This window comes from Apis laboriosa, unplaced genomic scaffold, assembly GCF_014066325.1.
Source record: "Apis laboriosa isolate Shangri-la unplaced genomic scaffold, ASM1406632v1 scaffold16_cov148, whole genome shotgun sequence".
NCBI lineage: Eukaryota > Metazoa > Arthropoda > Insecta > Hymenoptera > Apidae > Apis > Apis laboriosa.
The window spans coordinates 136,808-148,739 of record NW_025222129.1 but is presented as its reverse complement, the minus strand read 5'-3'; the positions used below and the strand labels follow the sequence as shown (position 1 = coordinate 148,739).

Below are 11,932 nucleotides of genomic sequence, written 5' to 3'. Positions count from 1 at the left end.
GGGGGGGGGGAGGGGAGGGGAGGAACGCGTGACCCAAATGCGAATTTTATCGAGTTACGCCGTGTTATAATGCCGAAGTGCATTTTCTATTGCAGGCTGGTTTCGACACGCGATGTAAATTACTCGAGGGCGGCAATTTTTACATCCGGTTTTGCCGTGAACGCGCAACCCTCCTCGATACCCGATACGACGATTCCAACATTCGACGCGGAAAACACGGTTTCGTTGGACGAGTAGCGGAAACGCGATAACTATTCCCAGATAAACTCTAGGCAAGCTCTCGCAAGAGGTACATATACGTGTATATATACGCCTATTTCCCACTCCCCCTCCCCCCTCATCACCCCTCGTATACGCGATATAAGCGAAATCGCTTATCATCGATCGAAATCGAATATGAATTTAAAATATCGAATGAAAATATTGGCCGAGTAAGTAAGACAGAGAGAGAGAGAGATGCGTATATATACCGTATATATCGCGTATGTATTATCGAGCGAATTTCGATGATGGGAGCGAGAGAAGAAGAAGAAGAAGAAATTGGGAGGGGAAATGGGGAGGGGGAGAGAGAGGGGGGGGGAGGGGAGGATATGGGGCATAAGCTTGGACAAAGATACGGGAACGAAATAGAAATGGAATGGAACGAAATGGATACACCAGCGGCGCATTAATTTCGAGGTTCAACGACCTATCGCGTAAGTGTGTAGATATACATTTCTATACTCGCGCAAAGTTCTATCCCGTTTATGGGAGTTGGCTGTATAACCGACGAATTTTACCGAATCTTTTCTACTCTTACTCTCTCTCTCTCTCTCTCTCTCTCTCTCTTTCTCCTACCATCCTCGAATCGTTTCGCTTTATCGCATATACGATTCGTCGTCCAATCGATTATTCTTGGGCCAATTCCATTTCCAAATCCTGCAAATTCTTCTTATCGATCTTTCTCCTCTCTTCCCACTTTTCCTTCTTTCCTTCTCTTCCGATCTTTAAAAAGTCTTTATCTTAAGATCGTGATCTTAAAGAGGAAGAAATTGGAGATGTTGGCGAAGTTGCACTCTACACCGCTCGTATCAACGGAGGGAGATCGAAGATGAGCGGAGAAATGTCGCGCGATATTTTTACACATGATCGACCACGGTCGTGCGAGCGATACGGGTATTTGCGAGGAATGAAACGAAAGAAGCGGACGATAGCGGCGAAAAGTGCATCTCGTCTCGAGGATGAGGATACGGGACGACGAGAGGCGAAAGACCGAGTCTCGTATCAATTATTTCTTCATTTATTTATAGGCAGGGCCACGACACCGTCCTATCATCGTGGTTGTTGTTTTCCATCATTTCCACTCGATTCCAAGACTCGACGACACTCCTTTTCGCTTTCTCCCCTTTCCTCCCCCCCCATCCTTCCTTCCGTTCTTCCTTCGCCCAAATCTAACACTTTGTAGGATTATTTCTTCAAACGGAACGAAAATTCGTTCCTCCCTTTCTTCTTCCCTTCTTTTCCTCCTTCTTCCTCTTCTCTTATCCTCCTTGTCAATTTTTTTTTTGGTAATCGATATCGACGCGATTCCGATATCGAGTTTCGTTTCGTTGTTATATTTTTACATCGAAACGAACGTAAAAAGTAAAAAAGAAAAGAAAAGAAAGGAAAAGAAAAGAAAAGAAAAGAAAAAGAAGGAAAAGATCGAAAAGTATTCTCGTCCGAACGAAACAAATTCTCGCTCTCCGTCCATCATTCGAGTAGTAGCTTTCTCTCGGTATTCCGGAATACGCGTGATGCACCATGATTCGAGAACGTGATATCGACAAGCGTAACAACTTTAACTAGAAAACGATTCTACAGTGCGGTCTTGCAATGCGACTGACCTCTGTTCGCTAAAACTATATTTATCTCCGAAGCGCCGAAGCACGGTGTGTTGTACTTAATGTTTTAGCTTTATTGTCTCTCCGTTCTACGCTGCGATCACTTTTTCTTCTCTTCTTCTCTCTCCTTCGCGTCTAGCCTCCTCGCCTCTTCCTCTTTCTCCCTTCTCATCTCTCTCGCTCGCCTGCATTTATTTGCGCCTTTCTAATTGCTCGCTTCCAAATATAACGAAATCTCGCTCTCTTCCTAATAATCTCTAAACCGATTATCGATTATCGATCCGACGATGTGACACGATATCCTGTATACTCGATCGATATTCTCGCGTTATTTTCGCGCGTGTTGCATCAAATTCGAATTCGACGGCGATTCTCTCTCTCTCTCTCTCTCTCTCTCTCTCTCTCTCTCTCTCCCTTACTCGGTTGTTGGACGTGCTTTTAAAAGATTTCGTGCCAGACGGGCGGTAGCCGCGTCTAGACGAAAATAAAATTGCCATCTTTCCGTCTCGTCGTCGCTCTTTCCATCCACGCCTTTCGGCACGGGAGCATGACTCATTCCTACGTCTGACCTGCAAACACAAAGAGAAGGACAACTCCTAAATTAACGAAAGGGAAGGAACGAGAGGAAGGAAGAGAGCGAGAGAAAGAGAGAGAGAGAGAGAGTGTGTGTGTGTGCGAAATAGGAGATAGATAAATAGGGAAAAAGAAGAGGAAACGCAGTGTTGGAAACACTGCGATCGAAATTTTTCGGTGGAGAAGGAAGGACGTGACCCCGTGACGAATGGGGAGAGATGCCGGGAATGAAAAACGGAGGAGACGAACGCGACGGGACGGACGGACGGACGGACGGACGCGTCATTCCGTGGTTCGGTCGGTTCGCAATTAACCGGCGTGGAAATCGATTTAAAGAGGGATTCGGGTAGACGCGGAATGCTCCCACTGCTAATTGCTCGTTTCCATGACGATGTGACGCTGGGCGAACGTTGGAGGAACGAGAAATCGGAAATTCAAATTCGCGAGGGAGGGAGGGGAGGAGGAGGGAAGAGTTCTCCCGATAAATAATTATCTCGAAACGTCGCCGCCGGAAATCAAACGTGTAGTACGCGGAATACGAGAAGAGCGACAACGTCGATAACGATATCGAAGCTGCTCGAGTTCGAAATAAACGATCGCGAAACGCATCTAACGCCGCTAAAAATAATTTATTCCTCGTCCTCTCCCCGTCGATTCGATTATCTCTACCCGCTCTCGCCCTTCCGTCGCCCTTCGCTCTTACAAGAGCGTTCCAATCCAAACGTAAATTTCGTTTCGGCGAAAAATTTCTCGACGAGCGAGAAAAGAAAGAAAAGAGGGCGAGGGAAGGGAAAAGCGGTTTCACGGAATACCGTATAGAGAGAGAGAGAGAGAGAGAGAGAGGGGGGGAGGGAGAGAGGAACGGTGATGGGATCACGATTGGAATACCGGGTACGAAGGGAAGGGCCGGTTTAGAAGGCAGGACGAACTCGTGACCGCGGCGCGCGGCTGATACGTGGTCGATACGGAAACGAAAAGAAATCGCCGATTGATCGACCACCAAGGGAAAACATCGTAGTCCGTGTAACGGTACGATTTGAGCCAGCTTTACCCTTCATGGAAGCGGTCACACGCACACGCAAGCACGCAAGCACGCACGCACGTACGCACGAACGCACGCACGTACGCACGCGAAGCGAGCGATGGCCTGAATAGAGTCGAGACACTCGTTTCGCCTTTTTTCCGTCTCCCTTGTTTCTGTCTTCTTTGCCGAACGTGGTCGATCGCCACGACGACCACGACGACGACGACCACGACGACGACGACGATGCGATGGAGGTCGCCTGAAAGGCTGCTAGCAGTTCGAACCTCGCTCTCCGGTTAAATATCGAACCAGCAACCACTCGATTGGTCGTCGACGGCAAAAGAAACGCGAATCCCCTACCCACTTACTTTAGCCGGTTAACACAATGGCTATAACGCCATCGTTCGTTTCTTTTTCCTCCTCCTTCTTCTTCTTCTTTTTCTCCTTCTTCTTCTTCTTCTTTTTTTTTTCCTTCGTTTTAATCACCCTCCCCTTCCTCCCGCCTCTCTCCCTCTTTTCATTTCATCGCAATCATCTTCTTCGTCTTTCATCGTCTTCTCATCGTTCGTCGTGTTTTTTTTTTTTCTTTCTTTTTCTTCTTTTCCATCTTTTATTCATTTCCAGATCAGAGGCTACGGCACTCGAAAGGCAGCCTCGACGTTCTCTATTTCAAATTCTCGGACAAGGTGGTTCAGCATCGCGTGACGAGAGCGGAATTATCGTTGTGGATATGGGGGACGAAGGAAGAGGAGGTCTCGGAAGAGCTGGACGAACTCGGAGGAGATTTGGAACGGTCGATGGAGAGCGAGGAGGAGGGTGGTGGGCCCGTGACGATCACGTTGCAAAGGATCGTTCGCGGCACCACCGAGACGGGAGGTCCATCGTTGGGTCCACCGTTGACCACTAAACATCCTCGACCGATCGGCTCCAGAGGCAATTGGGTAACGATCGAATTGAGGAGAATGGTCGCCGAATGGTTCAAACATCCACGGGACAATCTCGGAGTAGCGCTCAAGATCTCCGGTCCCGGAGGTGGTGGTAGTGGCGGTGGCGGTGGTGGTGGTACTAGCGGTGGTGGTGGTGGTGGTGGTGGTGGTAGCGGTGGTGGTGGTGGTGGTGGTGGTAGTGGTGGTGGTGGTAGTGGTAATCATCGCAGAAATTCGAAATTAGTCGAGACTAATCCCGAAGCCGAGTACGCGCCATACCTCGAAGTACAGACGCAAGAACTCGACTCTAGAAGAGGGGCGAGGATCAAGAGAAACGTAGGACTTAATTGCGACGAAGCCAGCCAAGAGACCAGATGTTGTCGATACAAACTCACCGTCGATTTTGAGAAATTTGGCTGGGATTGGATAATCGCGCCCAAGAAGTGAGTATCTCTCCGTATAAAAATGGATTATACACAATGTACGTACACATCTTCGATATCGTATACTCGTTTCCCGAGCGAAACGTATGCAACGCGTACGAATATCTGTTCCGTATAGATAAAAGTGTAAAAATAAGAATATCCGCGCTATTCTATTTTTTTCTCTCTCTTTTCTTTTTTCTTTTTTTTTTTTTTTTTTTTTTCATCACGACTCACATCGCATATATAATTATCACGTACATGCGTAAATAACGGATTACGATTTTTGTGTCTCTCTCTTAGGTACGATGCCAATTATTGTTCGGGCGATTGTCCGATGGCCTTTCTACCGGCATATCCAAACACTCACATCGTCAGCCTGGCGGAACCGCCTAACAACTCTGGTCCATGTTGCGCCCCGAGAAAACTCTCCGAGATCACGATGTTGTACTTCGATAACGAGTATCAAATCGTGTTTTCGCGATTACCAGGCATGGTCGTCGAGAGATGTGGATGCTCATAGTCTACCTTTATAGCTCGAGAGAAGAGCAACGACGGCGAAGAAAATGTCAAGGCTCTTTTAGGATCTACTAAAATTGTCGATGCTATTTTTACTCCCATCGTTCCTTCCCTTTCCTTCTTCTTCTTCCTTTACTTTCCCTCCCTCTCGGTCTCGTTTCACCGTTTCCTTTTCCCGTTCCTTCCCTCCCCCCCATTAAACTTATCCAATTTCCATGGACGATGGACGACGAACGGTGGCGATTATCGTCGCGTCACCGTTCTCGTCGTCCTCGTCATCTTCGTCCTCGTCGTCGTCGTCGTTGTCTCCGTTCTTCGACGAATTCTCATTTCATAGACTGAAAGTGCCTTGTTCGGGGTGGTTTATTATTATACCGAAAATCCCTTTGTAAAGAGTATGAACGGGGAATCACGATCAACACTCAACGAATGCTACAGAGATACAGATGATCGGAAAGATCATAAGATAAAAAAAGTCCGTTTTCTTTTTTCTCGATATACATGATATGATCGATTGAATAATTGAAACGGGCACCTTTGATAGTCGTTTAAGATTAATGGCAAGGCAAATAGTTCCTAGAGTCACGGTATTATTATTAAGGTGTCGATGCGTTTACACCTGATCTAAGGAAAACGACCGCGAAAGAATTATTTTTTATACGGGAGCTTATCGCATTTAAATCACCGACTTGCTACTTTTCACGGTCCGATTTTTATCGACTTATATAGAACTTTTACGAATCACGCAAAACGAAAACAAAGCATCTTGTCGCAATGTTTCCTTGCACATCGTTGCCTTTCCAAAAGCGAGGATACGAAGATGGAACGATTCGTTTCCGGTAGTCGTCGTTGATCGGTGAAAACGTGTTGGCCGAAAGATCTCTGTGTACAGCGAATCATTTTCTTTTTTTCTCTTTCTCTCTCTCTCTCTCTCTCTCTCTCTCTCTCTCATCTCTATCTTTTCTCTTCTTCCTCTTCCTCTTCCTCTTCTTCTTCTATCTGCTTTTTACAAACAAATAAACGATACGTATACGAGAAATGTTTTCTCTTCGAAATATATAGCATAGCGATATAAGTAAATGCAAATTTTCTCTCCTCTTTTCTTCTTTTTTATAACGCATACTTGAATACTCCTCTTTCTTCCTTCCTCTCACGTATATCCATCCGTTCCCGTTTCTTTCCCCTTTTAGCGAGTCATGTGAATGCGTGCATACGAGTCGTGTAAATATATCATATATCTAGATCGTTCTTTGCCGTTTTTCTTCAAATTCTCTCTTCGATTCCTCACTTTCCGCATTCTCTGTCATTTCATCGTTGTCGTTACCATCCTCGTCATCGTCGTCGTCATCGTCGTCGTCATCGTCGTCATCATAATCATCGTCATCATCGTCATCATCATCATCATCATCATCATCATCATCATTCATCACTCTTCCCCTCCTTCCCTTCCTTTACGATTCTTCCAACGAAGAAACGTTGCTTGTATATGCTTACGAATGCATGTCCTTTTTCTAACGTGATTAATAACTGATCCACTCGATATATTATGTATACTATGTATAGAAATGCGAAATTGTAACAATGATCTGGGCTGATCAAATTCGGAAAAATCAACGAGTGCATATATGTTTTGGGATTAAAAAACATGAGAGAGAGAATATTTTTTATTCGCGCTGTAGTTGGATCGCTGTGGATCCAAATCGCAGATAAATCAGTGATAATTATCATTTGCGTAGATATTTGCGTATATGTGTATATGTGGCTAACGTTCGATCTTTAATCTTCGATGAAAGTGTATTTTTTCGGGAAAATTAGATTGAGATGCGTTTTCTAGCTACGTTTCTTTTTTTTTTTTTTTTTTTTTTCACACACGATTTGGTACAGTATGGTAGTATCGTTGCGATATCTAGATATGCTTAGCTCGAAAAGTGCGCCAACCGAGAAACCGTCTCGGTGGATATTCGGAATACATATACATGGGGCTCCGGGCTCGTTTTCTAAATACCCGGAGAATTTTTGGAATTTTTCTACGATTTCTCGTGCGAGACGAGGATAAATGACGAAGAAACGGCGCCTCGTTTCCGTAATTTATCTTCCCTTCGATGTAAGAGTAGTGTTAGAAATGTTACGGACGTTTCGAAATTATTCGTTTTCTCATCACGTGATATCGATGTTTCAAATTCACGAAAATATAGTAATAATATACGAGAAAAAAAAAAAAAAAAAAAAAAAAAAAAAAAAAAAAAAAAAAAAAAAAGGATTCCTAACCTAATTCAATAATTTTTCTCAAAAAATCCATTTGCTCCTTTTCCTTTCTACCCTCCTCTCCCTCCCTTTTTTCTTTTTCTTACCTACCTCTCCTCCCTATTTCCTAGCTACCCGCTTTACTACGCCTATCTATCTCATCACTTCCTTATCCGTTGTTTTTTTTTTTCCCTTAACCCTTTCTTTCTTTTCTTTTCTTTTTCTTCTTCTCTTCTCTTCGATTTTCGTTTTTGTTTGTCGATGTGTACCTAGAATTAAAAATTAATGGAATTGTATACTCTCAGTATCAAAAAAAAAAAAAAAAAAAAACAAGAGCGGCGAATACTGCATACTTATATATATATACATATATATATAACGTGTACTTCCTAGGTAGAGAGTATTCATAGAATATTTATTCGCTGAAATAAATGGTTTTTTTCGACGAAAGATGTACTCGATTTACTCTTTCTTCAAATAATTCTTCTTGTTCTTAAAAGTATACATATATAATATATAGTATATATATATAATATATATATATATAGATATTTTAATTATTTTCGACATTTATAACGATGACACGAACATTATTAAACTTTATTTCTTTTTTTCCTCTCTAATCATCGCTCGTGCAAGATTCATGGTTACCACTTACCACGATAAACTTTTGGGCCGTAAAACGATTATTATTGCTTCGTGGCTTGTTTTATTTCGTTTACCGATTATAAATAAAAAAAAGAAAAAAAAATTTCTTTTTTCGTGTAAGAAAAACAAAACAAAAAAAAAAAAAAGAGAAGAAAAAATTATTCGCAAATTCAATGGAAAGGAAAAATACAAATTACATAACGTCACGTGTAATTCGAACAATTAAGAAATTTGTATAAACGAACCGTATAATACCACGCTATCTTTTTTTTCCTTTTGTTTCTACTTCTTTCTCCTTTCACAAAGAAGCAAGTAAATGCTCGTTGATATCAATATTTTTAATCTTTATCTCAGGTCAAAGTTAAACACGAGCGAGAAGTATCTTTTGTCCGACCGATTCTCGTCCGACTAAAGAAATTTCATTTAAAAAAGAAATCATTTTTTTTAATAATTATCACATACCATACATACATTTTTCATTGATCTTATCGCGCATCTAATACGCATCGATCGATTCCTACCTACCATCCATCTACGCACGTATGTACGTACGTACGTACGTGAAAATATACATATATGATATATCAAATCGATCGTCTCGATTCGATCGATTCCGTTGTTGGAAATGGACGGAGATTACGGATTTTTACTTTTTTACGAATGGTATTTCGGATTCGTTTAAGAAATCCGTACGTTTATCTAACGCACGATATATATCTGGTCGGATGCGTCGTCGAATGACATAATACACGTGTACGTATATATTCGTTCAACGTTCCTATTCTCGACGCTTTTCGCCCTATTCTTTCGACGCTTCTTCTTCCAACTCGATTCCAAAAAGTTGAACGACATATAGAAACGGATTTTCATTCATTTTTTGACGAGCGGAAGGGAAGGAATGAAATTAAAATAAAATTAAAATAAAATTAAAATTTGTTTAAATTTGTCGGAGATCTCCGAAAATTATTGCAAAGGATTGACGATAAATATTATTTAAGAGGGAGGAGGGGGGAATTGTACGGAACGGAAAACATGATTAAATAACAAAATGTCGATACGTGTAATTGTCGAACCGATGCTTTCAATGCTAACGATAAGAATTTATTTTGGAAATATTATTTTATCACGCGAAACCAACGTGATACCAATTATAAATTCAACAAAGTAAACGTAAAAATACACGGATAAGCTTTGGACGAGCTTTGTTGTCCGTGGTTAAATCGTGCATAAAAATTTGATAATCGGAAATAAGTGGAAAAACAACCAACCGTGTATCATCCTCTCTTATTTTTTTCATCTCTCTCTGATAATCGGTCGAGGAAATTCTCCAGGATTACTCGTATTACTCGCGTTCCACTCCGTTTCGATGTTTCGTTCAAAATACTATTCAAACGGTATAAATATTTCGAAACGGTATAAATATTTCAAAGCGTCTGCATTTTTGCGAACAACATTTTCGATGAATACATATATACATATATATTGCATATATAAAACGAGAGATAAAACGAAAGTAAACGTACTTATGTATCTATACATCGAGATTTCGTTCGTGTCGAACACGTATGTATTATACAATGTTGGATGCACGAGTAGAGACGAGTGAACCAGTGAACTTTACGACTGTCAACTGTTTCGCCAGACGTGCCAATTCGCGTTTTATTGTTTTTCTTCGACGGCGCCTCAACCGCTCTCGTCCTTGCCGATCCGACGATTAACGGGTTAACGCTCCCCATTCCCTGAAAATGAAACACCAAAAATTAACGCTCCAATCGTTCCCTTCCTTCCATCGCGATCAAACATTTATTATCTCTTTGTTAATTGGAACGAATTGTTTGAAAATTCAAAATTAAGGGAATGGTACGCGACAGAGAGAGAGAGAGAGAGAGAGAGAGAGAGAGAGAGAAATAGCAAGAGAGAAAAGCGTAGCTTTTTTACGTAATTATCGTTACCATCGACGACGAGTGGACAGCTACGTTTTACGATTCGCTCAACGAAACGAATTAGAGCGACCGAGCGTAACAAGTATCTGGATTTGCATTTTACGACCGACTAGTCAGAAGGTAGGAAAGGATGACACGGAGAATCGAGGAACAAAAGTACGAATAATTTACCGTGCGTGGACAACTATTCCCCCCTTTTTTTTCATTTTTTCTCTCTTTCCATTTCGATCGAAAGAAGAAGAAGAAGAAGAAGAAGGAAAAGTAAAGCGTAACAAGTATCGGTAACGAAAAGGAAGGTTGAATCCTCTACGACATAGATTTCGAAGCAAGTTTACACTGCTTTATAAGTTTCTCGAGGAAAAAAATGTTATACGCGTGGCATTCATCGTGTGATCCTGGTAGGAGAGAGAGGAGAGAGCCTCAGGCTCGCCTCTTATCCGAGGGTTAGGTCTTGGATGAACAGCTCGTTCTCTGGCAAGGGTATATCAACCTGGAGATATTCTACCAAGGGTCGAAACGTTAAAGGAACGGGAGCAACGGGAAGGAGGGTTCTGGACCGCCAAGAGGGATGCAATCTCTCTCTCTCTCTCTCTCTCTCTCTCTCTCTTTCTCGACTTCGTCCAGATATAGAGTGAATACCGAGAACTTCTCGAAGATTCTTTGTCATCTCTTTTGCAGTAGCGAGTACATGTACGGTTTGAAATAGGAATTATGCGAGAAACGCGAGACGCGCGAGACACGCGACAAAAACACAGCGGGGAGAGTAGAGGAAATATCCCCGGTATATATACCGTTTTACCACGGCAAAACTTTCCAACGGACGAACGCCATCTTCTCGAGATTCGTATCTCTACGCTTGGCGTTTCGTTCCATCTTTGCGAACTTCGTCGCGAACACGATCTTACCGTTATCGGAGACGAAACGATGCGACGCAACAACGACGCGTACCTCCACGTATATTTCTATCGTTTTCGTTTCGTAACACGGAGGAGACGATTCAAGAGCGTCATGCTCTTTTGCGTAAAATTAACCACTTTGTTATTAATTGTTTTTAATTTGTTTACGTATATATGGGATCCGATCGATGCGAAAAGAAGAAAAATTTCGAAAGAGATCGGGGGGAGGGGGGAGGAGGAGGATTTGACTTTGAAAAAGCAATCGAATATACCGATCGATACGATGCATGCACGCGATGTTCGACGCGACAGTTGGCGAGTGAGAGAGAGAGAGAGAGAGAGAGAGAGTACGCAAGAATAGTTGGTCGGCGTCGAGGAGGAAGCGGATTGATACTCGATTCGATCGAGATAGAGCGTTGGAAAAGACAATGGGAGTGTATTGTCGAATCGAGCACGCTCGACGAATTATCATTTATATCGACGCGAGCTACTGACGTCCCTTTCGACGCAAGTTCTTCAACAGCCCTTTAATCTCGATACGCGCGTAGGTAAGTACACGAGTCGGAGGAAGTGGCGGGGAGGCGAACAAGTGGAGGAAGGGAGAGAGGAGGTGCGATAGCTGGCTACTTTATACTCGGAGGCTAGCTACCTGGGTAGGTATAAAGGGGAGGTATTACGGGGTTACTAAAGTGTTGTATGGCCTCCCCAAGCCCCATAAGGATAGCCCTCAGGCACGCACCCCTGTTATCGTATGCGTATGCAGTTTTTTTCGCTGGTGCGTGCAGCCCTTATATGTGCAGTGAAGGTGAAGGGGGCATCGGGTAACACGGGCAGGCAGCCACCCAAACGACCGAAACCTGAATGCTCACCCAGGA

The 11,932-nt window shown here is 42.9% G+C and overlaps 1 protein-coding gene across 1 annotated transcript in view; it reads left to right on the top strand.

The window, feature by feature from the left end:
- The window catches only part of LOC122711103 (growth/differentiation factor 8-like), a 13,895-nt gene extending 6,340 nt beyond the window's left edge, over window positions 1-7,555 (top strand). The window contains exons 2-3 of the mRNA XM_043929539.1: window positions 4,084-4,828; window positions 5,111-7,555. Of these exons, the coding sequence (XP_043785474.1) occupies window positions 4,084-4,828; window positions 5,111-5,330 (965 nt within the window). The 3' untranslated portion in view covers window positions 5,331-7,555. The remainder of the gene's footprint in view (window positions 1-4,083; window positions 4,829-5,110) is intronic.
- Window positions 7,556-11,932: the final 4,377 nt, after the last annotated feature.